The sequence below is a fragment of the Poeciliopsis prolifica genome, unplaced genomic scaffold (genome assembly GCF_027474105.1).
Source record: "Poeciliopsis prolifica strain line A6 unplaced genomic scaffold, Auburn_PproV2 SCAFFOLD049, whole genome shotgun sequence".
NCBI lineage: Eukaryota > Metazoa > Chordata > Actinopteri > Cyprinodontiformes > Poeciliidae > Poeciliopsis > Poeciliopsis prolifica.
In genome coordinates this window covers 2,673,174-2,697,924 of record NW_026562424.1, presented here as the reverse complement: position 1 = coordinate 2,697,924, position 24,751 = coordinate 2,673,174, and the positions used below count along the sequence as shown (strand labels likewise).

The window sequence follows — 24,751 nt, the reverse complement described above, 5'->3', positions numbered from 1 at the left end:
CCCAGTCCAATCCAGTCGGTCAAAACCTCGAGGGAAAAGTTTCGTTCTGCAACCTCATTCGGCCTTAATGGGATTTTAGATGAAGACCAAAACAAAGTACTACATGATATAGAAAATTCCCCCCATAAACATCAATTTTCAAATCTTACCAAAAATCTTTTGGACTTTGACTAGGTCGTTCTAACATGTTAATATGTTTTGAGTTAAGCCAGTTTGTCCTGAGCTTCTGTTCTTTCATATAATCTGACAAGTTTTCCCCTGACCTGCTGAAAACAAGAACATCCCACAGCATGATGCTTCCTCCACCTGGTGTCCAGGTGTTAGTGTTTAGCCCCAGGTGTTAGTGTTTAGCCCCTCATAGCATTTTGTTTAGTAGCAAACGGATGTTGGACTTCCTGTGGCTTTTCTCTGCTCTGGACCTTTGCAGGTTTTCCAGAGGTACCAAAAGTTTCTGGGGTCAGATTTTCAGATTATGTTTGTCAAATTATACTTATACCCTCTTTTGATTTGGTCTATCATATGAAATCCAAATAAAGTGTCATGAAGTTTTGGTTAGAATGGGACGGCGTCTTTTCTTGGATCTACAAACTCGTCCTGAGGACGGTGACCCTCGGCTTTCCAAAGGTCGCGCTCTGGATGATTCTTCCTCCATCACAGTCAGCGTTCGATGCCCCGATGGAGCGTCTATTTCCTCGGTCTTCCTCATCCGTCTTCTTCTCTTTACTTCCTTTGGAACGTTTCTTTATTTCCTCACATCTGTCCTGGTTTGTGTTCAGATCTTCTGACTCTTTCTTCACACAGTGTTTCTCTTCTGTCGCTGTGTGTCCATGCAGTGCCTGAGTGGAATCCGTCCCCTGGACAAAACCTCCCGTTTCTGAAACTTTTGCTTCATCTTCCTGCCCTAATTGCTCTGCTGGATCACATGTTGTGTCCACCAGAGTCTTGTCCTGCATTTCTGTCGTGAACTCCAGAGATTTCTTTTCAGATGTTGCACCTCTTCCGTCCAAACTCTCTGAGTGAGACGGCGTCCCAACGTCACCGGCCCTCGCCGTTTCTTCGATGACCAAAACTTCTTCGTCCTCTGGTCTGGAGGACGTTTGATCGTCGCTCTTTATGTCTGAGTCTGAGATGCTGATGTCGCAGGCGATCTTATAGAAGAGCGAGTGGTTCTCCTTCATCTTCTGCAGGCTTTCGCTCACCGCCGCCGACATCTGGCTGAGGTCGTTGGCGTCATCAGAGCCCGGCCGGGTGTCGGTTTCCTCGTTCTCCTCGATGGACAGCGGCTCCATCTGCAGTGGGATGAACCCCTGCCACTGGTTGGTCGACAGGAACCATTTTGTTCTCAGGTGGGAAGATTTCAGTTTTTCCTCTTTATCTTCTGCAGTGAGTCCTTCCGGGTTTTCCTGCTCTTCATCGTTGAAGCTCATGAATCCTTTGCCTCCGTCGTTTTGGTAGACGGTCATGGATGAGATGTGATAGGGAGACGGTGAGCGTTTGCTCTTATTGTTGGCAACCTCTGCTCTCCCACTGTGCTGTGCTCTGTTCTCAGTCTGGACCTGACTTTTAGATTTAACTTCATCGCAGCCCTGAGACGTTGCACCTTGCAGATCTCCTGATCTGCTGAAGTCATCAAGACAGCCAAGACTTTCTGAAGGTTAGAAAGAGGGAATAATTTGTTAGGAACTCAGTCACTTTCTGTTTATTTTGGTTCTTTCTGTTCCAGTACCTGCTGTTGGCCATTTTCCTTCAGCCGAGTCAGAGGGAGCCCGGTGAACTTCCTTCCTCTCTCTCCTGATTGGACGCTGATTGTCTGTCGTAGAACTTTCTCTGGCTGCGCTGAGAAACGGACGACAAACAATTTGTGGACGCTTGCTTCTGTGGACGTTTGCATATTTTACCCAAAGCAAACCCACCTTCTCATCACTCTTTCTCGTATCCGTTCGACTCGTCGGAGTTTGGCTTTTCGCTGCTCAGAGCTCACACCAGGATTCAGGTCGAAGTCAGCAGCCGACGGCTCTTCAGCTGCCTGGTCAGAGGAGTTTTATTGAGTAAATCAAAGGAAATTTAGAACATAAATGAGAAGATAGTTGAAAATATAATTTGGGCTTTTTAGTACTTAAGTGTTTTCAGATGAAAGTGAGATATAATTTTTCCCATCATCTTGTGCCAATATTGCAGTACACTTGGAATAAGACAAACTAACTTAAAGGAAACTTTTCAGCAGCCATTGTATCAAGTTAATAATTCCTTGTTATTGATGACAAAGTTGTTCTTCCAGTGGCGGATAAATGAACTTATAAGATCGGAAAATGTCTTGATACAAGTGAAATAACCTGTCAGGGGAACTGGAACTTTTTCACCAATATTAAGGAATTGTTTACGTAAAACAAGCCTCTGTATTTCACTGCAAAGCTACTTTTAAGTAAGTTTTGTCTTATTTCGTGTGAACTAAGACATTTGCATTAGAAATTAGACCGAAAATACTTGTGAAGACTTTTTGTTTTTGCAGAATTTTTATTAAAAAAAAAAAGCCTTATGTTGTTTTTGTCTTTTTTTGTTGTTTTTTGTTGTTGTGCTGAAATTAATTTTGTTGTGTTTTCCGTACAATGAAAACAAAGGCTGATTCTGATTTCAGTACTTTAACTTGACTGAACTTTTACACGCAGTGGAGTACGTTTGTAGCGTGAGTATCAATATTCAAGTACTGGAGTCACTGCAGAGATGAAGCGGATGGCTCCCTCCTCACCTTGACGTCTGCGCTGCCTTGACCTCTTCCTGACCCCATCAGGTGTTGCGCTTCACTCCTCGGGCTCTCTGATCCTTCGCCTCTGCTCACTTCTAGAAGTGGCTCCATTCTGGGGCCCCTGGACGCCGGCGGGTGTTTTCTGCTGGCCTTTTTTGCAGTTTGATCCTGGTGCGGCTCGCCGACAGCCTGGTTTGCGTCGGGGCTCTCCGTAAGCAGCCGCCTGGCAGGTTTGCTCAGGGGCTTTCTGCTCGGTTCCGTCTGCTTTTGCTGTGTTTCCGGCAGGATTTGTTCGGGCAGCGGAGCGTCGAGCTCAGCTGGGGGATCCTCGATGGAAACTCTTCTGGCTACGAGCGACGAGGGCAGCACAGCTGTGACAACGCGGGTCACCCTCAAGGGAAACGGGGCCTGGCAAATTAAAGTTGATTCATTAAATTATGACATAATATCACATGTATTTATATCTTAATCAGGTTAAAAATAACATATTGTGGGCCTGACCTCCTGTCTTGTGTCTGGACTCTGATCCTGGGGTCCTGGAGTCGCCACTGGAGGTTTCCTCTTATTCGCCAATCTCTCCTGATTTCTTTTCATCCTCTCAATCTGCTCTGCTTCACTCATCTTCATTTTCATCTTCTAAGATAAGAACATAAGTTGTTTAAAATACAAAATTGTGATTTAAAACATGATTTAGGTTAATTATTTCCAGCATTCTGCAGAAAACTGCAAGAAAAGCATTGTGTGTGTGTGTGTATGTGTGTGTGTATGTGTGTGTGTGTGTGTGTGTGTGTGTGTGTGTGTGTGTGTGGGTGTGTGTGTGTTTTGGGTGTGTGTGCGTGTGTATGTGTAGTGGTGTGTGTGCGTGTGTGTATGTGTGTGTGTGTGTGTGTGTGTGTGTGTGTGTGTGTGTGTGCGTGTGTGTGTGTGTGTCTTCCATAACGCAGTTGTGTTGAAACCTGAGCCTCTGGCGCCCCCTCTTGTCTATAGCTGGTATTGCAACATGGCCTAATTGCAGCCAGGATGGGAGAACTAAAGAATTAGAATTTGGCTGTGATTGCAATGGAACAAAACAAAACAAAACAGCTTTTACTGTTCCTATATTTAGCGTCTTTTGGCCCACATCACAGATTATCATGGCGGAAATGAAGAAGAATTAAACCTTTGTTGGCTGGCTGGCTGTTTCTGCTGGGATCCACTTTGAACCAGACTGAGATTCTGAATAAAAAAGAAAAATAACCAACATGAGACACCATGGAAAGTGGCTTTAAGGTCAGAAGAGGAATAAAAATTCTCCCCAAATGAACGCAGTTTAGGATTTTGCAATGAAAAATACATCAAAGCTGTTATTAATAGATATTAACACACGGCACACATCAGAATCAAAGTGTCCTTGTTTCTGTTGGTGTGTGTGTTGGTGCCAACCGGTTGCATCTCTCTGTGCTTTCACGTTAAGGAGGTCAGGCTGGCTGTTTCCACTTCTGTCGGCAGGATCAGCAGGATGCTCGTAGATTCCCTGAAACATAAAAACACGATGAACGCGGCATCGTTTCTCTGCTTCCTCTGGTGATAAACCATGATAAAAGTCCCACCTCGTACGGTGACTCTGGCCACACATGGCCCAGGTCCTGAGCACGGTGGCTCTCCTGAAGCTCCAGGGGTAACGGAGGGCGAAGCGGAGGCTCTTCTTCCAAATCCTGCAGACGTTTGTCACACGCTGATGAAACACTCACCGGGGAAACACTAGACAAATGCTAAAATCCTGATGTTATATAACGACAGATGTAAGAAAAGCTATGCAAAAGGAACATTTTATTTCTACAAGAGCCAGAAACATATCAGTGATTCCTTCAGGCTGCTCAAAAGTGAGAGAGAGCAAGACTAACAGGAAGGCTGAGCAGAGTGCGGAGAGGTTTTGCGTTTGAGTTGTTCTCAGGACAAACATTTACAAAGTAATCATCACCGCTTCTTCGAATATATAATATTTACTTTTTTCATTCTTGTTTCCCAAAGTCAAACTAAAACTGTTGTTCTAGTTGTTGTGTGTATTTATGTTTTTTATTTTAAATTTGGTTTCAATTAGGCATCACCAAAACATAAATCTACTAAACCAGTTTTTACAAGTTGAGAAAATCTGAAGATGCTGTTCTCTGGGTGGACCACAGGGCTCAGTTCTTGGATATCTGTTGTTGTTTTTTTATTTTAATTGCTGCCATTATGGGCTATTTAAAAACAACAAAATATGTATATATCCATGCAATTTACTAACATCAGATGTGAAACAGCTTACGAGCTAATCATAGCCTCCCCTTCTAATATAAAAACAATAATTTAAAATATTTTTCTGCTCTCTTGTTATATATATATTTCCTAGTCAGAACTGGATGTTAATATTGAATTTGATATTAACAAGTCAAAGCTTTACAAAAAACAGAGATGAACCACCAGATTCTGGTCTGTACTGACTTAAGATGCCTTTCATAGTTAGAAAAATGTATCAATAATTTGGGTTTTGTCAAAGAACCTCTTCACCAGGTTAACTGAGCAGGCCAGATTTAAAATATCTACTTGAATAGATTGAAAAGAAGCTGTGATCAGAGGCAGAGCATCTTACTGGTGGCAGTCCGACTGGAAGCCCTTCTGGGGGGGAAGCAGGAGGCCCAGGAGGTCCAGGAGGTCCAGGAGGTCCAGCAGGCAAAAACTGGAACACTGCAGACAGAAAACGTCTCGTTCACGACTCCATTTATGTTTTAGTCTGCAACCTTTACCATTCAATTCATTTTGCACCCAGTCCAGCTAAATAAAACTCATTCAGAGCCACAAGTGTCACATGACCTGTTTTCGTTTTTAATGTATATCTACTAAAGGACATTTGTAATTTCTACAGAGCCACCATTTTATTTCTACTTTTTGGTTTTAATATATAGAAAAACAAACATGTTTTTTTTTTTTTTTGCAAAAAGAGACACCGATGTTAATATTGGCAAAAGAAAACCACATTGTTTGTGACAAGAAAATTTGGTATAAAAACATTGCTGGTACTTTTCTGCTGTGGAAATTCAATTAAAAGAAAAATCAGGTTAGGTGCATCATGGTTGCATTCAACAGATGCTGCAACCGTTTATGCTACATTATAAACTCATTTGTATCCATTCATCTTCTGATTTTTATTTTGAGGTAATTCGCCTTCATTTATCGATCAGCAGGAGAAATATTGGTACCATATCAGCTCTGAGGCCTTCAGGTTGAATTTGGTTTGTTCATGTAAACGTTCAGTTGAGCTTTAAAAGCTGGATTTTGGGGGATGCTGCTTTATTATTAAATTGATCATAATTTCAGATTTTTGTACAATTTTTATTCAGACTGAGCTTCTATTGTTACAGATGAACTTTCTAAACTACAGAAAAGTAATTGTTGGGATGCACAAAAATGAAAATTTGAGCCGATTTTAATATTGATTGTAATATTGCTGTCATGGCAGAAATTACCAGTATTTCATTTAATCAAATTTTTTATTAGATTTTTTTATTTGATTACTCGATTAATCGTCAGAATAAGCCATTTTGAAGCCATTTTTGTGCTGGTAATGAGCAGCTCTAAGAAATGCCGCTGAGTTTTAACACAGGGACAGCAGACGTGTGGCTGAGCTGCAGATCATTCTTACTGTGATGTGTCTGAAGTCCCAGCAGGAAACAGAAATAATCCCGATTGACGTTCAGCCCGTCGAGGATGTCCTCCATCATCCACAGCTCCCTCTGAGCCTGACACTGCTCCTGATCGGACAGGGAGACATCAGGAGACGGTTTGGACGGCAGACTGGCAGAGTTATATCAAAATAAACAACTTTTTTTTTTTTTTACTATTTTAGCTGATGTCCAAAAGTGAAGAATAATAATCAGACTTTAAGAGTTGCATAAAATGACCTGCGGTATTCCAAAGTTGGAGATGTGTTGAAGGTGCGAACGGATTACAGACAACTCGCTCTCCATCCTCTCATACTGACTCCACACTCGCTCCATTTCCTTCAGATAGAAACACCATGATAAGAAAAGAAAATATATATATATTTAAACTGCACAAACATCTGCACAGCTTGTTCTTTGTTACACACCAGTGAGACGTCGCACACTCTGGCCCGGATTGTAACCAACTCCTCCTGCAGCAAAGCCTTCTGGGTCAGCGCCTCCTCCAGGGCCCGGGGCCCCTGGGTCCTCCACTCCTCCACCTGGAGCCTGGACACTTCCAGCGCACACTGGACGCTGTCCTGCAACAGAAACATCTCTGTCATCTCATCCTCCAAATGAACTACAGCCTGAACAGTTTTTCATCACGATAACAAATTCTGCTGGGCGATAAATTGTTCCAGCAGTTATTCCGATAAACGATAATATTGTTGTTTTGAGAACATTTTTAAGTACTGCGATTTTAATGGTAAAATAGTCATTTTAAAAGATCAATAAACTTTAAATCCTGATGAACATTTAACACTGGAACTGGAAGACATTTTAAATATCCAAAATAAACAATTTCATTGTTTATTTAATTTCAAGTCTTTGCGAACAAAATTGTCCTTCAAAATAAGAGCTGATTGAGACCAAAGCACCAAACTGAAAACTTTTATCACCCAGTTTTTGGTAGCAGAAAAAGAAAAGATAAACAATAAAATCATACCAATGAAAATTATTGAGTTTGTTTTAATTTATCCTGCAATTAATTGATTTATTGATTATTGTGACATATTTGTTTTACATTTGGTGTCACCTAAAAAACATATACATCACAAAACTACAGGTGTTCCACAGGGCTCCATTCTTGGATGTTTGCTTTCTCCACTTTACCTGCTGCCATTAGAAAACATATAAAAGAAATAAAAACCAAACATAACATCTGTTTTTGTTTATAATCAGGTATATTTCCTCTTGAGAAGAAGAACATATATAAAATGAGCATTTTAAGAGTTTTATTAAATTTTTTTTTCAGACAGTGATCAATGCTTTTGTCACATTTTGGCTCAAACACATTTTTACTTCCCGTCCTTTTAGTGGTTTCTATTTTATCTTATTTCTTGCTGTGCAGCACGTTGGTTGTTTTCAAGCTGCTTTGTAAATAAGTTTGATTTGGAGATGATCACTAACCTTGTCCCTCTGTAGCTGGGTGAGCTCCACAGACAGAGACTGCAGCAGCTTGTCACACCCACACAGACGCGTCAATACGGCCTGAAACGGAAAACCTCGAGCTCATGTCCACTGAGATAAATAACTATTCATCTGTAAAAGCTGCAGAACTGAGAGGACTCACATCTGCATCACTTTCAAGAGGTCGTACTGGTTGCAAATCCCTCTGGTCAGATTTAGACACCTGGAAAACAGTTCACAATCTTTATTTAATGACCATTCTTTAAACGCAGATATGTACAATTCTTTGATTTTATGTTTTGAAATTATATTTCCCCTTTAATATCAGTATTAAAGGGTAAAACTTGAGCTCAGAAGCCTCAGCAAGCTGCAAACATGTTTTAAATATTTTTAAAAATTTGCGTGGTTGCAGCTTTGCAAATATATGTATAGTACACTTTGAAAATAAACAACACAACAAACACCACAAAACTCCAGACACAGTTAAAGTAAGCGAAAAGCCGGAGGAGTTTGGCGCCATCTAGCGGCTGTACCAGCGCTGGCGGAAGCGCAGAGACAGGCAGGTGAAGCTGACGCGGTTTTGAGGGCTTGGAAGCATGCGCTGCCCTCGCTGCAGGGGGTAAAGGAGGCAGTAAATCTGCCCCCGTGGAGTGGCTCTGAAGAAAAACACAGGATGGAAATCAGATAAAAACTTTTAATATCAGGCTAAACAAACTGTTGACTAAAACCAACCCATGTCTTGTATTCTATGGGAAGTTTTTAAAGTAAACACAACTTTGGCTTTTTATTCTGTTGCCTCCCCAACAGCTGCTGCATATTAGTTTGGATATTTTGCAGCTTAATTTTGCACAACATTGTCATTTTCTCACCTTTGCTAAAGGTCTTCTCCCACTGGCTGTGTGATGAACAGAACCGTAAACGGCTGCAGGCTGCAAAGGAACAAAAGAGAGACGATGCCTTTACAACAGAGCTTCACTAAAGATGCATAACTCCTGTTTTGTGAGATAATTATTTGGTTCAAACTGCAGCATTAAGTTAAAACTCACAATTCAAGATTAATGCACTTAAAAAACAATGTTTAGACAACTTGTGTCTTGTTGTTAAATCAACTTCATGAACGTTAATTTATGAGTTAAAACCAAAACACTTTTCATGTTGACTTAAATGGCAGCAGATGGACTTTCATTTTCGAGTTGAACCATCTTCTACTGTTTTACAGTGATTTGTTCACCTTGCTGAGGTTTTGCCACCTCTCTGTGACCGGGGTGGTGGGAGCAGACTTGAACTCCAGCTTAGGGGAGGCAGGAGTGTAGTACACAGTGAGGGGGTCATCGTGGGGTCGAATGTCGACCCTTCCCACTGGGGTGTGGGGTCGGGAGCCCAGCTGTCCCCTGGAGCCCAAAGAGCCTGACCCCACGATGGCTGAGGTTTCATCGCAAGCGTCGTCCTCCCTGTTTGAAGCAGTTCTTCTCCTGATTGGATCGGGGGGGCTGGGGGTTCGGTTCGACGGGCTTTGAAGCATCACAGAAAGCAGAATACCAAACTGGACGTTTCCCAGATAAACAATTAAGACGTGAGATTGAGATCGCTGACCTGTTCCGGTGATGCACGCTCCGTCGGCCCCGGTGCTCTGACTGTGACCTCCCCACCCTCCGGCTCAGCTGACCCGGTTCGCTCAGGGTTCTGCTGACATGCTTGTGTTTTTGCGCCGGACTCTCCTCCTCCTCCGTGGGCGATCTGGGGAAGTCCATGGACTCACTGCTGCCACCAAGCTGCGTGAAATCTTGATAACTGGAGCAACGCCTAAACGGATCAGAGTTGTTGCATTAAAAGCCGTTCATGTGGCGTCGCCAGGTGTACGATAATTATCGCATTTGTACGATAATTTTGCCCTCTTTTCGATACACAATCATTAATCCCCAAAAGGCCAAAAATACGATAATTTCATGTCTCTGGTATGATAATTGTACATTTCTCACGTGCAGGATTGTTTTCGCGTCATACCTGTTCATGGTGCTGTCTGGCTCCATCGTAGCTGATTGGCTCAGGGCTCGAACCCAACCCAACATGTCCTCCTGAGTGTCAGCGCTGAAGAAATATGATCGCATTCCCTGGTGCACCACCTGGAGCAACAGTGGATAAACACTCACCTGTTGAATAATGCTCAGATAAGACAAGATCATTTATTAATCCCCTGTAGGAGAAATTAGTCTCAGAACAGCACATCCAGAAAGGACAATAGCCATAAATAAATACATAAAAACACAAATATTTTTGACCATTCTTCCAGAAGCACATTTGTGAGATCATGTACTGATGTGGGACGAGAAGGCCTGGTTCTTATGCTGTGTTCACACCAAGCATGTTTTGAATATCTGGTTCACATGCAAAGCTTACAGGAAAAGCCACCAAATAAACAAAAAGTTCTCATAATCCTGTTCATCTCGTTCCCTGACATCCTCGTAGCAGTGAGGAACAAAGCTTCTGCTACCTTGAAGGTGAACTTCCTGTTCTTGCATTCTCGCGGCGTGCAGAACAGGATTTTGTAGCTGGGCAGCGGGATGCTTCCCAACACGGTTTCTTCTCTGCTGTCTGGGGAAAAGAAAACATTTCAATAAAGAGGAAAACACGCGGGTCAGAACCGCAGCGCCGAGCCGCAGCCGCGTTGCTTCCTACCTTTGTAGTAATACAGACAGTAGTTGGAGAGAACAAACCACCGTCTCTTCCACAGCTTCAGACCAGAGCTGTCCTGCAGAAGCAGCGAGTCAAAGACAGATGGAGATAAAACGCCTTGCAGAAGTTTTCAGATTGATTTAACTTTGTTTTTTCTACCAGGATTTTTATGCAACAGGCCAACAGAGTGGTGCAAATGTAACTAAACTTTTCCAGAAGTCTCATATTTCAGCCAGTTTGTTTAAGGATTTTCCTGAAGTTCATCTTCCATGATCCTGATGAGAAAAAGCTTCCCTCCCAAAGCATGATGCTGCCACCAGTTCAAACATATTTACATGAAGAGCCAGCAGTTTAAGTTTGGCTTCATCCAACCAGAACAACTTGCAAGGCTTGTTTCATTCCACAACTAGATTTTTGTAAGAATTTCTCTTCAAAAATAATTTTTTTCCTTGTTTTTATTTCTTGACACAAGAATCAAACATGGAGAAGCAGAAAACTTCAGTTGTTGTGTTCCATAAATCTGAAACAAACTTAAAAAAAACGGCAAAACAGCCGAAACACTGAGCTCTTTTATTTAAATCTGCCATTGTTTAATAAAAACTGGAACACGTACTTGTGCAAACTGGAATTACAAAAATAAATTAGCTTAATGGAAACATGCCAATTTAGAAAAAAATCTAGTTTTGTTGATAAAAACTGTTGGTGTTACAGTGAGGCGGTTTTCCCACTGCATCAAAATTTGTATATTTCGCAAAATTGCAATGGAAAAAGTTCCAGTTCTATTGGCAGATCATTTCACTTATAACCAGATAAAGTTTACAGATGATAAATAGTTTTTTCAGCGCTTGCATGAATCAAACGTACCTTTTTGTTGAGCCAGCCCCTGATGACCACGGGACAGTTGGGGTCTCTTTTAGCAGCCTGACATCTTTTCCCAAACGTTTGCACCTTCCCATCACTTTCCTGCTCAGATTGGAGGGAACCGTTTTAATTCTCCTGTTTGCTCTCTGCACCAAATCATGCATGTAAATAAAAACAAGTAAACAAACAAACCTTCATGACAGGAAAGTAAGAAATTGTAGCCACACTGGACGCTTGGCTCACTCTGTCCTGGTCGTCCATTCTGATAGAGAATGAAAGCAGTTTTTAGCAGAAAACAAAGATAAAATAAAAAGTGGACAGGAGCACAGGAGCTTGCAGTGGGTCGGTTCTGACTGATATCTGGACCAGCAGTCCGTCACTCCCTTTCACTCACACATTTTCCACATTCCCGTCCAGCCGAGACGTTTCACCTCCGGTCAACTGTCCGTTCCCCCGGCCGCAGGCCCGGCCTTGCGCTCTCCCGCTTCCACCAGAAACTCTCCCACATTTCTATTCTGAGCCGCATCGCATCCCTGGCATGGCAGCGACAGGTGACAGCTGCGTCGCCGTGGTAACAGGGAGGGGCAGGAGGGTGTGAAAACCAATCTGGCAGCCGGGGGGGCAGTAAAGGACGGCGCTGCCAAACGGTTTTTATTTAGGATTTTAAAGGTTTTTGCTTTCCATTAGCTGATGTTTCACTGCAAAAACACAAAACCTGGCCAAGTATTTCTGGTCTCTTTGTTTCCAGTACAAATATCACTGGAGATAAGACAAAACTGACTTAAAAGTAGGTTTGTAGCAACATATGGAGGCTGGTTTTTAAGTAAATAATTCCTTAATTATTGAAATTCAATTTAGATAATTGAATTAAAATTTAAACTAAAATAAATTCCTAAATTATTTAAACTCCTGAACTCAACCTGCACCTAATGCATCTCATAAATTATTTACACACCCATATCTATATAGCACATCAATTATTTTGTTTTATTTTTTTAAATTTTGTGTTGTAAATATCGTAACCAAATTTCATACCACAAAAAAAATAAGGTGGTACGACAATATCTAGCTAGATATAGAGGCTAGATATAGTTCCTTAATATTGGCAAAAAAGAATTAGTTCAATTGAAGCTGTTGCCTGTTCCACTGGCCGATTCTTTTCACTTACAACCAAACATTTTCCCATGTTTTTAAAGTTAATTTATCTGCCATTAGAACCAGAACAAATTCATCAATATTAATGAATTATTTACTCAAAACCAGAGCTTATATGTTGCTGAAAAATTTATTTTAAGTTAATTTGTCTTATTCCAAGTGCACTCAGGTTTTTGCACTAGAATCTAGACCAGAAATACTTGATAAGATTTTGTGTTTTGCAGTGTAGTTTCTTTTAATTATGCATAAATTCCATTTCTGCATAATTAAAAAACCTTAGAAAAGTACTTTTTATTAGAAGATTTTTTTTCGGTCACACCTGTTGAAACCGGTTTTAAATTTAGACTTCCTGGTTCGTGACACATCACCACAGATGAAGCTGAAGATAAAAACATCACGAGAGAAACCCAACACTGAACCCGACCCGCTTCACGGGAGACCACGAGGTTCCGCCAGGGTTGGCCGCATCCAGAGCCTTTGTGAGCCCAGACCACAGTCCCCAACTGGGAAGGCTTTGGGTCGATCAGACCAAACAATCGGCTCTTTGTCAGACAGGCGAGGAGAAGCTAACCACTTTGTAGCCACCGGTTGTGTGGGAGTTGTGAAATATTTGGAAAATCTTCTCCTTAATCAGGCAAGTTCTCTGGGTGGGGGAGGAGAAGACTGGAAATGCTAAATAGGGACGAAGGGGAGAAAAATGGGGGTCTGTGTGGCACACAGAGTGGGCTTTGTGATGACTGAACACATCATGTGAAGACGCACACAGAGCATGTTGAATACGTTTAATGGCTGGAAAATAATGCTTTCTCTCTTGACTAAACATTGGCAAATCTCCATCATTCTTGATGCTTCAAATGTCAAAATAAAATCAGATTACATTGAAGCTTGGACTGAAAAGCTGGGACATTTTCTCATTTGTAGATGTAAGAGTCCAACATGTAGCCTTAAAAAAGTTTCTCATCTGACTAAATATGATTCAGACACAAGAAAAGGATCATGTATTGACTGGATTTCATTTAGAATATTTTTTTAAATGTCCCACTTTTAAAACATGAGGATATTTGGTGATGAGTCTAATGTTTGATCAGTAGGTGGATTACCTGAGCATCTGCGGCCTCCTGCCTCCGTCTTTCAGCTCCATCGCTTGGCGTTCTTCCTCACAGCATCCCGTCCGGTCCGGCCGCCGGTCTGGCCGCCGCTCAGCCCTCGCTCTGCCGGTGAAACCTTTCTAATCGTTCACAGGTGAAGCTTTTTCTGTTTGCTGCAGCTTCACTTTGTTTTGACCAAGTCTGAAACGCTCTACCTGCACTGAAGCTGCTGGGTGCTGAAACACTGAACTCTCTGTGAGCCCCGTCTTTCTTCTTCTTCTCCTCCTCCAGCCTCCCTCCCTCGCGCTCTCACCCTGACATTGACCGCCTCTTTGTCGCTGGCTCGCTGTGGGCCTGTAGCTCAGGAACTTACAATAAAACAGCTGCTCTCTGTCTTAGGGAATTAAACATCAAATATTACGGCTTCAAGACGATAAAAATGTCAATGTTTACCTTTTCATGTGTGCAGTCTGCCAGAAATCTTCAATTGTTGCAACTTAAATTTAAACTTCTGACCATTAAATACCAAAATAATCAGAAAAATTTAATAAAAGTTGGATTATTATGAGTGGATAAGTTTGGAATATGTTGCCTTCTGAAATGACAGTGATGGCTGATCATGGAAATGTAAAAGAAAACTTTATTGAAAGTTGGTATTAAGTTGATAGTCTGTCATTGTACTTTTTCCAGTATAAGTTCTGGAATGGTTGAACATACTTTGTGTGGTGACTTTTTTCCTTATTTCCTTTTGTAATTTAAGCAGTTGATTTAAATTTTCTGTTTAATTTAATGTTGTTTGTCCTTCATGTCTTTTAAGGAGTCTTTGTAAATTATTGTCATAGTAACGTTGATGTGAATCCTTAAATAAACAAATAAGATGAAAAAACTTATTGCTTCAATTAATTAATAATCATAAATCATATGCAGTTCTGTGAAAAAAAAGGTCTGACAATATGAATTAGGTTAAAATATCTTACAAAGCAACATATAATGTAAAAATGAGGTTTTGGAGTGACCTAGTTAAAGTCTGTATTTTTATAAATCCTTTATTTATTCTTAAAAACTCAATCAGTTTTTAAAGAAAGTGAACCAAACTTTCCTCACAATATTGACTATTGGCACCAATTTTCAGGATAAGGAAGAAAAAAAAAAGTAAAACATTTACAGCATCGACTTCTGGACCTTTTATGTCCGTTTTGCTTTTTTACAAAATTATATCTCATGTTCATTTTTATTTAATTGTGACTAGTAATTCAGAAAGAGCCCAAAAAGACATTATCATTATCTTTTTTTTTTACCCCTATATTGAGAAAAATCAAAACTTAAAATGATGATATAAGAGAAACATGTTTAGTTTAACCTTTTATGTTATTTTTTATATAGAAAGAGGAATAAGTTGTATTTAAAAACTAAACCTTCTTGGTGAGAGAAACAGAAACACCTGATGCCGCTGCAGGATGTTAGAAATCCTCCTGAACTCTAATTAGTTTGTCTAGACTTAAAAGTAAACAGCGTTTTCCCAGATGTGTAAATTATATTTAGCTCTGCTGCTGCACTGAATCAGCTCCATGCATTCCTCACATATTCTCTTTTTAGAAAGTGGGTCTCTAGTTCACTAAATATACCTGCAGCATGCAGCCAAACAGCTGGTGCAGCTGCAGGGAAAAAAATAGCATCTCGTGTCTCCTGAGCTGAAATAAGTGAAAACATTTTTGAGTTTTGCTTGATTTAAAGGGAAAGTATCATTAAAGATCAGCTTTTTTTAGCTTAACGTTCATCAGAAGGATACCTGGGGTGCTGCCTTGATCTGTTCACGAATGTCAGAAGGGAACTGTTCAAACGCCCCCTCTCAGCTCCTTCAGACTAGCCAGCAGCAATTAGCTGAACATCAGATAATTGCTGCTAGCAATTTGGGATGGCTTCTTAAAGCCGGAGTTTCAGAAAGAGCAGGAATAATTAAAGACACAGACCTCAAATAATGCAAAGACAACAAGTTCATATTCATTTAGAAACAACAACACTAATTTTTTAACTCAGAATTCAGTATTTGGTGGAAAAACCAGCAGGTTTTCAAGGGGATTTATATTTTCCAGAGCTCTATGTAGCATTTTGATAACATAGTTGCTTAGTTATGTTAAAAACTGGCGCTCTGTGCCTGGGAAACTCAATCACTGCCTCTTTAATGAGCCTGAAAGCGGTGAGAGTGAGAGCTGATGTTCAGCAGCGGGCCGGAGATATCGGAGGCATTTTAAGTGATCTGATAACGAGAAGGAAAATGTCTGTGAGAACAGCAGCCTGGTGGGAGGCTCCAGCTTTAAAGTCAGAAGAAAAATGGCAACAGGAGTTACGTCTGGATGCGTCTGAAGCTCAAAAGTCCTGCAACCCCGAGAGCAGCAGAAAAACATTCTTGTGGTTTTCGTTTTGGGCTCGTTTTTGAACGTGAAGTTGCTCTTTTGGGGTTGGAAATAAGCGGAGACTCATAAGAAATTCCAGAATTTGTCTGGCATCCATTTGTCATTTATTTCATTTCTGTCACAATTCAGAACTGGAATATATACATTAATGTCCGCAACACTAGTCTAATTCAAAAATAAAAATAATAAAGCAATTCCAGACATGCTGGAAACCAGCAGGTTGTATTAAATCTTCACTCTGAAGAGCTGCTGAAGTTTAAACTGAGCATCAAAATGGAGAATAAATGAGATTTAATAGCTGAAAAAAATCTGATTAATGATAATAAATGACCTCGTCAGTTGTGATGTGTCTGCAGCTCGTTTTGTCTCTGTGTTTGGCCAAAGTTAAAATCTCATTAGGTGGAGTTTAACACGTGTGCTGACCCAAAGAGTCCAGCAGGTGTTGCTGTTCCAACATCTATCCTTCCTCCTGCAGAGCATGACACTTATCATCAATTATTCCTACAGTAGACTGTGTGTTTATTTCAACAAAAACAAAATTAACTTTATTGTTCGGCCTGATTTTAATCCAATAATTTATGCAAAGCATATAAATACAGCTCAAATAATTAGAATGCAATGAATTCATTCAGAGGAGCCCCAACCATCATAGAGTTCATAGAAATGAACTGTCAATATTTCTGCTCAAAATATAATTTTTTACCCTGAGATAGAAACAAGTTGCTGATATTTTGACTCATCCGATTCAAACTGCACCTTCATCCACTGCAGCCCATATGTCGAGCTAAAAGTGTCGCTTGCACCTTGTTGGGCTGCAGGCTTTAGATTACAGAGCGCTTGCATGCCTGGCATAAACTCACACATACTGAGCGCACAGAGGGAGGTCGGCTCCCCTCGCCGCATGATCGATGATCACTCCGGGTTTGGCTGATGAGTTTCCCCAATGCAGATCAGGCACCAATCATAAATCACCTCTGGAGTTACATACATGCTGTTATCTAAGCAAACATAACATTTGCTTTACTGTCTGTGAACTTTTTAAGTATTTGGCCCCCAAAAGAGGAGCAAAAAGCCTTGGTATTTATGGTTGCTCTTCATCCATTACCATCGTCCTCTCTTCGCATTTCAGCAACAGAAACTCAAATCCTCATCCAGCTCTGAGCTGTTTCTCATGTCTTTCCCATTTTGCAGAGCAGCTAAGAGAAATTACCTCGTGTGTCACGTCAAATCTGCTCCCCACAGGAACAAGAAGCCGAAGATTAACAAATAAAACTATTGATACTAGTTTCCAGTATAATGCTGTTTGAATTAATCTGTCTCAAAATCTAACATTTGTGTTTTGAATCATCAAGTCTGTTTCCTTCAGAACACACTGTGGTTTTTGTTTTGTTTTTTCCCACAGAGATCAACACCAATCAATCAGGTTTCACTGGTAAATATCAAAAACGTTCGATTAAACATAAAGTTCTGTCAAATTTAGATGTTTCATGTCATCTTATGCTAAAAAGTGCCTGAATATTTCACAATTAATTCCTTCAGGGGATGTTTAGTAAAGCTGTCCCAAGATCTTATGCCACAAAAAAGGAACAAAATAAAGTGTGTTTACATGAATAATATTTTTTTAAAAAAACCATTTAAATCATTATTACTAGAAGAACATGAATTTGTAACAACTTCTCCACCTTTGATTAATTGAGGGCTGTCTCAGAGAGCAAAGTTAATCTAGTGGGTCACTGCTGCCACAGCCAAACATCATTTCCATTGTTCAGGATGTACTGAGTGTCAACTGGCAGCCGTTAAAGTGATTCACATTCTGGCGTGACTTTGTGGCCGTTTCCTCTGGATCTACGCGCCACTTGTTGAGTGAAGCTGCGTGATGTTCTCTGCCTGCTGTACTCCCGCCTTAATCCCACTAAATCCCAGGTTATACGGCAGAGGGGAGGTCTGCTTCTCCAAGAAAGAGTCTGACTTCCAACCTTCAGGTGTTCTACAAATGGGCCCGTTTGACCCTTTGGACATTTTCAAGCTGCTCTAAAAGACAATCAGAAAATGATCATGAAATGTTTTGATTCGGTTGTAATAAATAAATAAAATTAATTCCAGAAATGTTTATTTTAAAAGATTTTAAACCACTGAACCATCCAGAATATCTGCAGTTCTTTGCAGAAGCTCTTTTTGCTAATATTACAGCTGTAACTGTGTTTGGTGTACTTCTGTGTATTTTCCATTTTTGGCCCAAAATTCCCAGTTGGGTTCAGAAAACGCCTTGAAAACCTCCGAGTGTAACTTCCTTCCTCAAGAACTTCACAGGAAGCAAGATGGAGGCAGGATGAAGAAACGCCGGCGACGCCTACAGCTTTATTAAAACTATTTTCTCTCTTGTTTTTACTTCTTAGTCACAGTTGAACACAACCTCAGTAAAAATAAAAACAGTTTCCAGTTGGTTTGTTAAGATGTGAAACAGCAACCAGACCTAAAACAGTTTGTGATGAAAGCTTTTATAACACTCTTTCACAGCTGTTTCAATTTAGACAAACAAAATGAGATCAAGAAATGGTTTGATGTGTTTTTGAATAAAAAAGTTATTTTTTAGATTAATTTGATTCTATTCTCATTATTATTTTGTGGTAGTATCTTATTTTGGTTAGATCATCTTGTGCCTGTTGTTTGTCTTCAGTTATTAGTGATTCTAGTTTATTATGTTTATTTATTGGGTCTAATTATTTTTTCTCACACTACTTTAATTCTGTCTAGTGTGTTTTTCTGTTGGATTAATCTCTTAGTCCCTTGTGTGCCACTTTCTCTCCCTCTCCTCAGTTGCCTTTTGCTCTCTGAGGTCAGTTAGCTCATCAGCTCAGGTCCATTATTTCAGTGTTCAGCCTCCCAGTATTTAAGTGCCTCTTTCTCAGTCACTCCTTGCTGGCTCCTCCCCTTTCTTCCCATCTGTCCCTTGCACTCCTGGATCTTCTTATTGGGTTTTCATGTTGGACTACTTTTTGTTTCTGCCTTGGCACTTGAATTTCATCGACTCTCCACTTCTGCTGCTTTTGCATTTGGGTCTCACTTTGAAACTTCACCTCAAGACAAAGATGGCCTCTTTTTTTGTAGTGACCATGTTAGGAATCCAAGTAAAACAGCCGTTTGGTGGTATATAATTTATTCAAACTTTTGCTTAGCATTCTCAACATAACCGCCGTGTACATTCAAACGACATTGGAGAAAATACATAAAACTGGTGTCAACATAGAGTGGTTAAAAAATACTCCTGCTCGATTTCTTACTGTATTATTTTATGTAGCTCCCTATACTTCTGTTTTTAAACATTTGGCCAAAGTGAAACCAACACATCTGCTATTCTATAAAAGGCTTTGAGTTTATGTGACTAAACTCCCTGCAGCATCAATAAAAACAACAAAAATAGATATTTTTTCTAACTTTCAGATTCTTACTAAATAAGAAAATTAAATTCATTCTGCAATCTTTACAAAGCTGCTACTTAAGTGTACTTTGTTCTTTTTACTAGTATGCAAAATAGCATTTAACTGGAAGCATAAACCAAATATATTTTCTATGAACTGGGAATAATATATGTACAGTGAAACCCTGGTTTCCCCTAGCAGATTTTTTCAAACTCTATGATAAAGAAAGTTAATTAACAGGAAAAATCTGCAAAAAAAGAGAAAATCTATGAATGTTGAACAATAAATAGGTGGGGCTCCACTGAGTATATTTAGTTTGTAACACTTGATTTCAACAAATCTAATTGTTTTTAAGAAAGAAGCATAATCTCAATAAGATTCATGCAGCAACTCTTACTTGTCCTGAATTCGTTTTTATTCCGTTTGATCTGATTTTCTGATTTACTCCTCCTTCTGCAGGATCAGGCAGTAGGAGTTTGTCCCCACCCAGAACCCTGGCAGCAGCTTGTGCTGGAAGCAGCTCCTGACCTGGTGCAAAAGTTTCACCTCCTTTCTGACTGCGCCTTCTTCCTCCTCCTCTTCTTCAACAGCGTAGAAGCTCAGTAACCCAGCAGGCTGGTCAGCGTACACACCGATGGTGGCGTGATGGGGAATCCCGTTGATCTCTTCCTTCTGGCCCTGGTGCCAGACTCGGTAGCCGGAGCCGCTCCACTCCAGGCCCCAGGATTCGTGGTTCTCTCCGAAGCCGCAGGGCCCTTCCTTGTTCCTCCGTCCTGCTCGTTCAAACGCAACTCCGACCACGACCCATCCAGACGATCGCACCTCCCAGTAGCCTCGGAAACCCCCGATGCCTTCCCTGCAGAGAACCTGAGTGAGAACAGAACCAGTTACATCACATGAAGGGACTCACTGAATGTCGTTTCACCCGATTTTAAGTGTGATCACTAATCACACCTGCACTGCAAACATTTGAGCAGCTTTCAGTTGTGTCTACTCTCCTCTTTAAGTCAAATACATTTAATAAGTTTTACATTTTTAACCTAAATGTTTGAGTTTGTGCAAGATAAACATAAAGTAGTAACTGTGTTAACTTTTTATGTAGAGTTGAATAAACTAGTTTTTAGGTCATAAAGAAGAAAAAGACAGGAGTGGGAACTATTTCCCAGAATACTTAGCGGCGTGTTTCTGTCTCCTGAGATGGAAGTGAGTTACATTGATCTGACTCTTGTGTTGTTAAGGAAAATGTTTATTTTAGTGTGGCTGACAGGATGATGTATCACACTAAATGTTTCTGATCTGAATTCATTGAGATGTTTAATAAAATTCATCATCAGATCAAAAATTTGGTTAATGGGATTTGAAACTAGAATTTAAATTATTGTACAGTGAAATAAGTTATTTAAACTTGATTAAACTTGATTAAAATAATAGAGAAATGTGCCTCTTTAACTGTGTGAGGGCAGTTTTGTTTGTTTAAATTGCAGCATTCATTTAAAACTCACAATTCAAGATTAATGAACTTAAAAAACAATGTTTAGACAACTTTTCTCTTGTTGATAAATCAACTTCATGAACTTTAATTTCTGAATTAAAACCAAAACTATTTTCTTGTTGACTTAAATTGCATTTTCACATTAAACCACCATCTAATGTTTAACAGTGTAACTTTTACCTGTGGAGTGTACTCGTATCGCTCTGGTCTGTCTAATACAGGACAAGTGATGTCATCAGTCATACGGGCGACTTTAGCGCCACCATCAGTGATCCACAGCAACTTATTGGCTGTTCTGTCATCCAAAGTCAGGTTGACCCAGTCTGAAATACAGGGAACAAACAATAACTGAAATATTTCATACTACTGTGCACATTCTGAACTATATTTATGTGTACCTTTACAAAGGACAGCCAAAGAAAACAACTTATATTTTAAAAAATCACAGCTGTTTGCTTTACATCAAAGTAATTTATAATTCTACTGTGTTTTATGATACGTGATTTAACCTATACCTGCAGAAATCTGACATTATTCCTCCAGTTGGATGCTGTAATTGAAATAATATAAAAAGTAAAACAGTTTTCTCTATAATTTTGAACAGCAGTAGCTGGAACGTTTGAGTTTGCATGTATTTGGTGCAGAATGCTTCGTGTATCCAGTGCAGAACAAAGGAGATGGCACCGCTCTATGGATTCGTCCTTGTTTTCATATTTTAAAAAATAATCTTACGTTTGATGAGATCAGCTCGACATTTTGGTTCTGGAATATTTGGCTCGTAGTCAGGAGTCTTCGCTAAAAAAACGAAAAAGAGAGATGGGTTTGCAAAAAGATTTTTTTTTTTATCTTAACATTGTAACATTAACTCTGCTTACCTGTAGGTGTGTTTCCAGCTTTGGATTTCTTTGCTGAAGAAACTAAGAAACACAAAAATAAATGCAGTCAGATCAGCCGATGATGAGCTCAAGTTCTTCAGAAGTCAAACATACACTGTAAAACATGAAGGTGGTTTAACTTTAATCTGCTGCTTTGAAAACGTCATTTAATTCAACAAGAAAAATATTTTGTTTTTAACTCAGAAATTAAAGTTCATGAAGTTGCTTTAACATAAGAGACAGGACATTTGCAACTAAATGCAGCTCAAATGTTTTTCAGTGTATTTTGACTTAAAAACTCGTATTTTTCCTCCAGCGGTGCAGCCAGTTGGTGCCAGGTGGTTAAAATTTCACCTCACATGTTTTAGCGGTTCAAAGCTCAGCGCAGATTATCAGACGAGATGAATGATACGTTTTGTTTGTACAAATCAGATAAGCCGCGCAAACTGATCCAGCAAATGTGTACTTTTTGCAAATAGCAACTGGAGATTTCTGAGAGGTTTTCCTAAAATATCAACCCTAAATAAGCACAAGCTGCTGTAATTTAAACTATAAATGATGATCAAATCTTCCATTTAAGTAGGAGAGGAATTAATCTAGACACTACTGTCATTACCAACACTTTGATCTTAAAGATAAATATGTTTTTTTTAATTATGTAGATCAAAATGAACTCTTAACGCTCAGTATTAAGTTGTCAAAACTGGCACACTTTGTCACCGAGTTACTTATTGTAAATGTTTTAATCATCTCTGAGCATTAAGTCTATTTGACATGAATAATTGTTATGAAATTTAAGAATGAATATGAGACAGTAAATCCCTCAGAGTACAACGTGTCGTTGTCCTAATTCGGTCCTTTCACACGTTTCTTCCTGTCCACACTTTTTCAGCAGAAAGTTTGTCACGTCTCTCAGTTGGTTTGAATCTGTTTGCTGATTGGAGGAAGCAGAGGCTGGGAGGACGAACACCTGCCTGGACCCGACAGCAGGAGATGAAAACTACACATTTAGATGTCCTCACTGCAAACCAACACCAACCTAAATACTTACGCCTAAACGTTGCCGCCGTCTCAACTTCTACCAGACCTTTTGATCTCATTTACTGACAAGAGTCTGAGACCTTGAAGTGTTTCAGTGAGTCATGAGTGTGTATATATAAATACATACCGTGTATTAGTTTTCTCAGGTGTAAATATAGCTATGCCTCGTAAACATGGGAAATTCAAGAGAACATGCAATTTATGTAAGGCAGAGACACATTTTCTGGAAATGTCTACAAGAAAATAGTTCCTCAGGGTTTGGTTTGGGGTCCTCTATCTTTGCTTTATGATGATTAGTGGTGGAGTTACATCCTCTATTTGTCCGCAATCAGGTGTTTTACGTTCACACACAAATTAGCTCGACTCGAACAAGTACCGTATTTTCCGTCGCACTTTTTTTCATAGTTTGGCCGGGGGAGCGACTTATGTGTGGAAACTAACACGTCATATCGCATGTTATTTTCGCACTAAACCGCAAGAGGGCGCTCTAGGTCTGTTATTCTACCTTCGGAGTAGGGAGCAGCTACATTCACCTAGCTTACAGAGATGTTTAAAGGCAACACTAAGGACGAAGATTTCATTCGATTTAGTAATTTGGAGTGACATGGACGGTTTGGTAAACTTGTTAGCTTGTTATTTATACTATAGTTATCTGAATACCTCTTAACACGTTATGCTAACATGCCAGGAACTTTCTCAGTTCGTTGTCATGTAACGTTAGCAAACCGTACGGTTATTAAGCCTGTTGTTGCCTTTAACGATTTAGTAACGTAGCAGCAAAGGGTCAAGGCTTCTCTGGTTAGTACGATGCTAATGCTGTTCTCCATAAATGTTCATAAGATTTACGTTTTTAAGTTGTTAACGATGATGATGCTCCTATCAGAGTTTTTTTTTTTAAATATTGGTGTATTAGTGTAATAATGTTAATGTTTAGCTGATTTAAAGATGTTTCTTGGTAAGATGTATTGTTGCAAAGTGGAGCTGAAATTCTGTTTGCTGACTCAGATTTATGATCATTCATATGAGATTGTTGTGTTTTGATTCCAGCAGAATCTGATAACTCCTTCAGGTTCGTTTGTAATGGTGTTTAGTTCATGCTGCAGAAATGTGTTTTAGTTTTCTCCTCTTCAGTGCCATCAGTTGATTTTCAAAAGTTCAGTTTTGATAGAATTTAGACTATTATTTTCAGATTTAAATTAATAGGAAATCATGCATTAGTTTGGCATTTTTCACATTTTAAAGTCTGGCTTACTGTTACTGTATCAGTTGACAAAGATTAATGATTCAATTCTTTTGAATAAACCTTTTCTAGTTTATGTAACACTTTATGGTATTTTTGATCTGAACTAGGAGACTAGGGAGGGAACAATGGCATTGTAATCGACTGTACTCTCAAAATATTACTATCATACAGCAAAGAGTGTTAAATCTTTTGAATAGGATGATGCTGCTGCCTGCAGACCTCTGCTGCCAGGTAGTAAAACTGTTCTCTGCCCTCTCATAATGACAGGCATGAAAACGCTAATTGCTGTGCTTTACATGCAGACATAAACTCCAGTGACACCTTCACTCAGGATCTGCTTCAGAAGATAATAAACAGCTTCCAGATCCTCACAATTCATTTGATGCTGTATTCAATGTGGTGCACTTTAGTAATGATCCAAATATATAGCTGGATATTTATGCAAAGTCATGCATTGATCTTTTTAGTGTATAAAATGATGGAAAGGAAGCTCACCTTTATCAGAGTTTTGGGTTTCAGAGGTGATTCTGTTGGTTGTTGGCATCTTTATAGAAGATCCTGAAGGAGACTGACTGAGGAGGAATGAATCTGATGATGATGACAAGTTTTCTTTAG

At 39.8% G+C, this 24,751-nt stretch overlaps 2 protein-coding genes across 4 annotated transcripts; both read right to left on the bottom strand.

Moving 5' to 3' along the window:
• Positions 1 to 339: 339 nt before the first annotated feature.
• On the bottom strand, positions 340 to 13,906 carry si:ch211-234p6.5 (pleckstrin homology domain-containing family A member 4). 3 transcript variants are annotated; one of them, XM_055057736.1, is made up of 24 exons: positions 13,665 to 13,906; positions 11,602 to 11,671; positions 11,413 to 11,511; positions 10,552 to 10,624; positions 10,367 to 10,467; positions 9,880 to 9,998; positions 9,469 to 9,678; positions 9,107 to 9,386; positions 8,745 to 8,804; positions 8,409 to 8,531; positions 8,039 to 8,098; positions 7,876 to 7,956; positions 6,852 to 7,004; positions 6,664 to 6,762; positions 6,405 to 6,513; positions 5,355 to 5,449; positions 4,333 to 4,437; positions 4,166 to 4,256; positions 3,903 to 3,958; positions 3,245 to 3,379; positions 2,747 to 3,151; positions 1,914 to 2,026; positions 1,727 to 1,836; positions 340 to 1,648 (listed from the first exon to the last, which is right to left on the bottom strand). In XM_055057736.1, exons 1-24 carry the CDS (start codon positions 13,703 to 13,705, stop codon positions 582 to 584), a joined length of 3,855 nt encoding a protein of 1,284 aa, XP_054913711.1. In that variant the 5' UTR covers positions 13,706 to 13,906; the 3' UTR covers positions 340 to 581. The 3 variants fall into 3 exon arrangements, with proteins under 3 accessions (XP_054913711.1, XP_054913714.1, XP_054913715.1); XM_055057740.1 differs by having other exon boundaries at positions 1,538 to 1,648; positions 1,727 to 1,831; XM_055057739.1 differs by lacking the exon at positions 8,409 to 8,531.
• Positions 13,907 to 19,212: 5,306 nt separating this feature from the next.
• Positions 19,213 to 24,751, bottom strand: LOC129377641 (stonustoxin subunit beta-like). The gene is made up of 5 exons (XM_055057735.1): positions 24,632 to 24,751; positions 21,853 to 21,894; positions 21,710 to 21,772; positions 21,158 to 21,300; positions 19,213 to 20,352 (listed from the first exon to the last, which is right to left on the bottom strand). The coding sequence occupies exons 1-5, from the start codon at positions 24,678 to 24,680 to the stop codon at positions 19,927 to 19,929; spliced, it is 723 nt and encodes a 240-aa protein (XP_054913710.1). The 5' UTR covers positions 24,681 to 24,751; the 3' UTR covers positions 19,213 to 19,926.

Coding starts and splice junctions, on each gene's coding strand:
- si:ch211-234p6.5 (XM_055057736.1), bottom strand. CDS start 13,705: ATGGAGCTGAAAGACGGAGGCAGGAGGCCGCAGATGCTCAG. Junction 9,387..9,468: donor AGCGTGCATCACCGGAACAG/GTCAGCGATCTC, acceptor GATGCTTCAAAG/CCCGTCGAACCGAACCCCCA. Junction 3,959..4,165: donor AGCACAGAGAGATGCAACCG/GTTGGCACCAAC, acceptor TTTTTTATTCAG/AATCTCAGTCTGGTTCAAAG.
- LOC129377641 (XM_055057735.1), bottom strand. CDS start 24,680: ATGCCAACAACCAACAGAATCACCTCTGAAACCCAAAACTCTGATAAA. Junction 21,895..24,631: donor AACCCAAAACTCTGATAAAG/GTGAGCTTCCTT, acceptor TGTGTTTCTTAG/TTTCTTCAGCAAAGAAATCC. Junction 21,773..21,852: donor AGCTGGAAACACACCTACAG/GTAAGCAGAGTT, acceptor TCGTTTTTTTAG/CGAAGACTCCTGACTACGAG.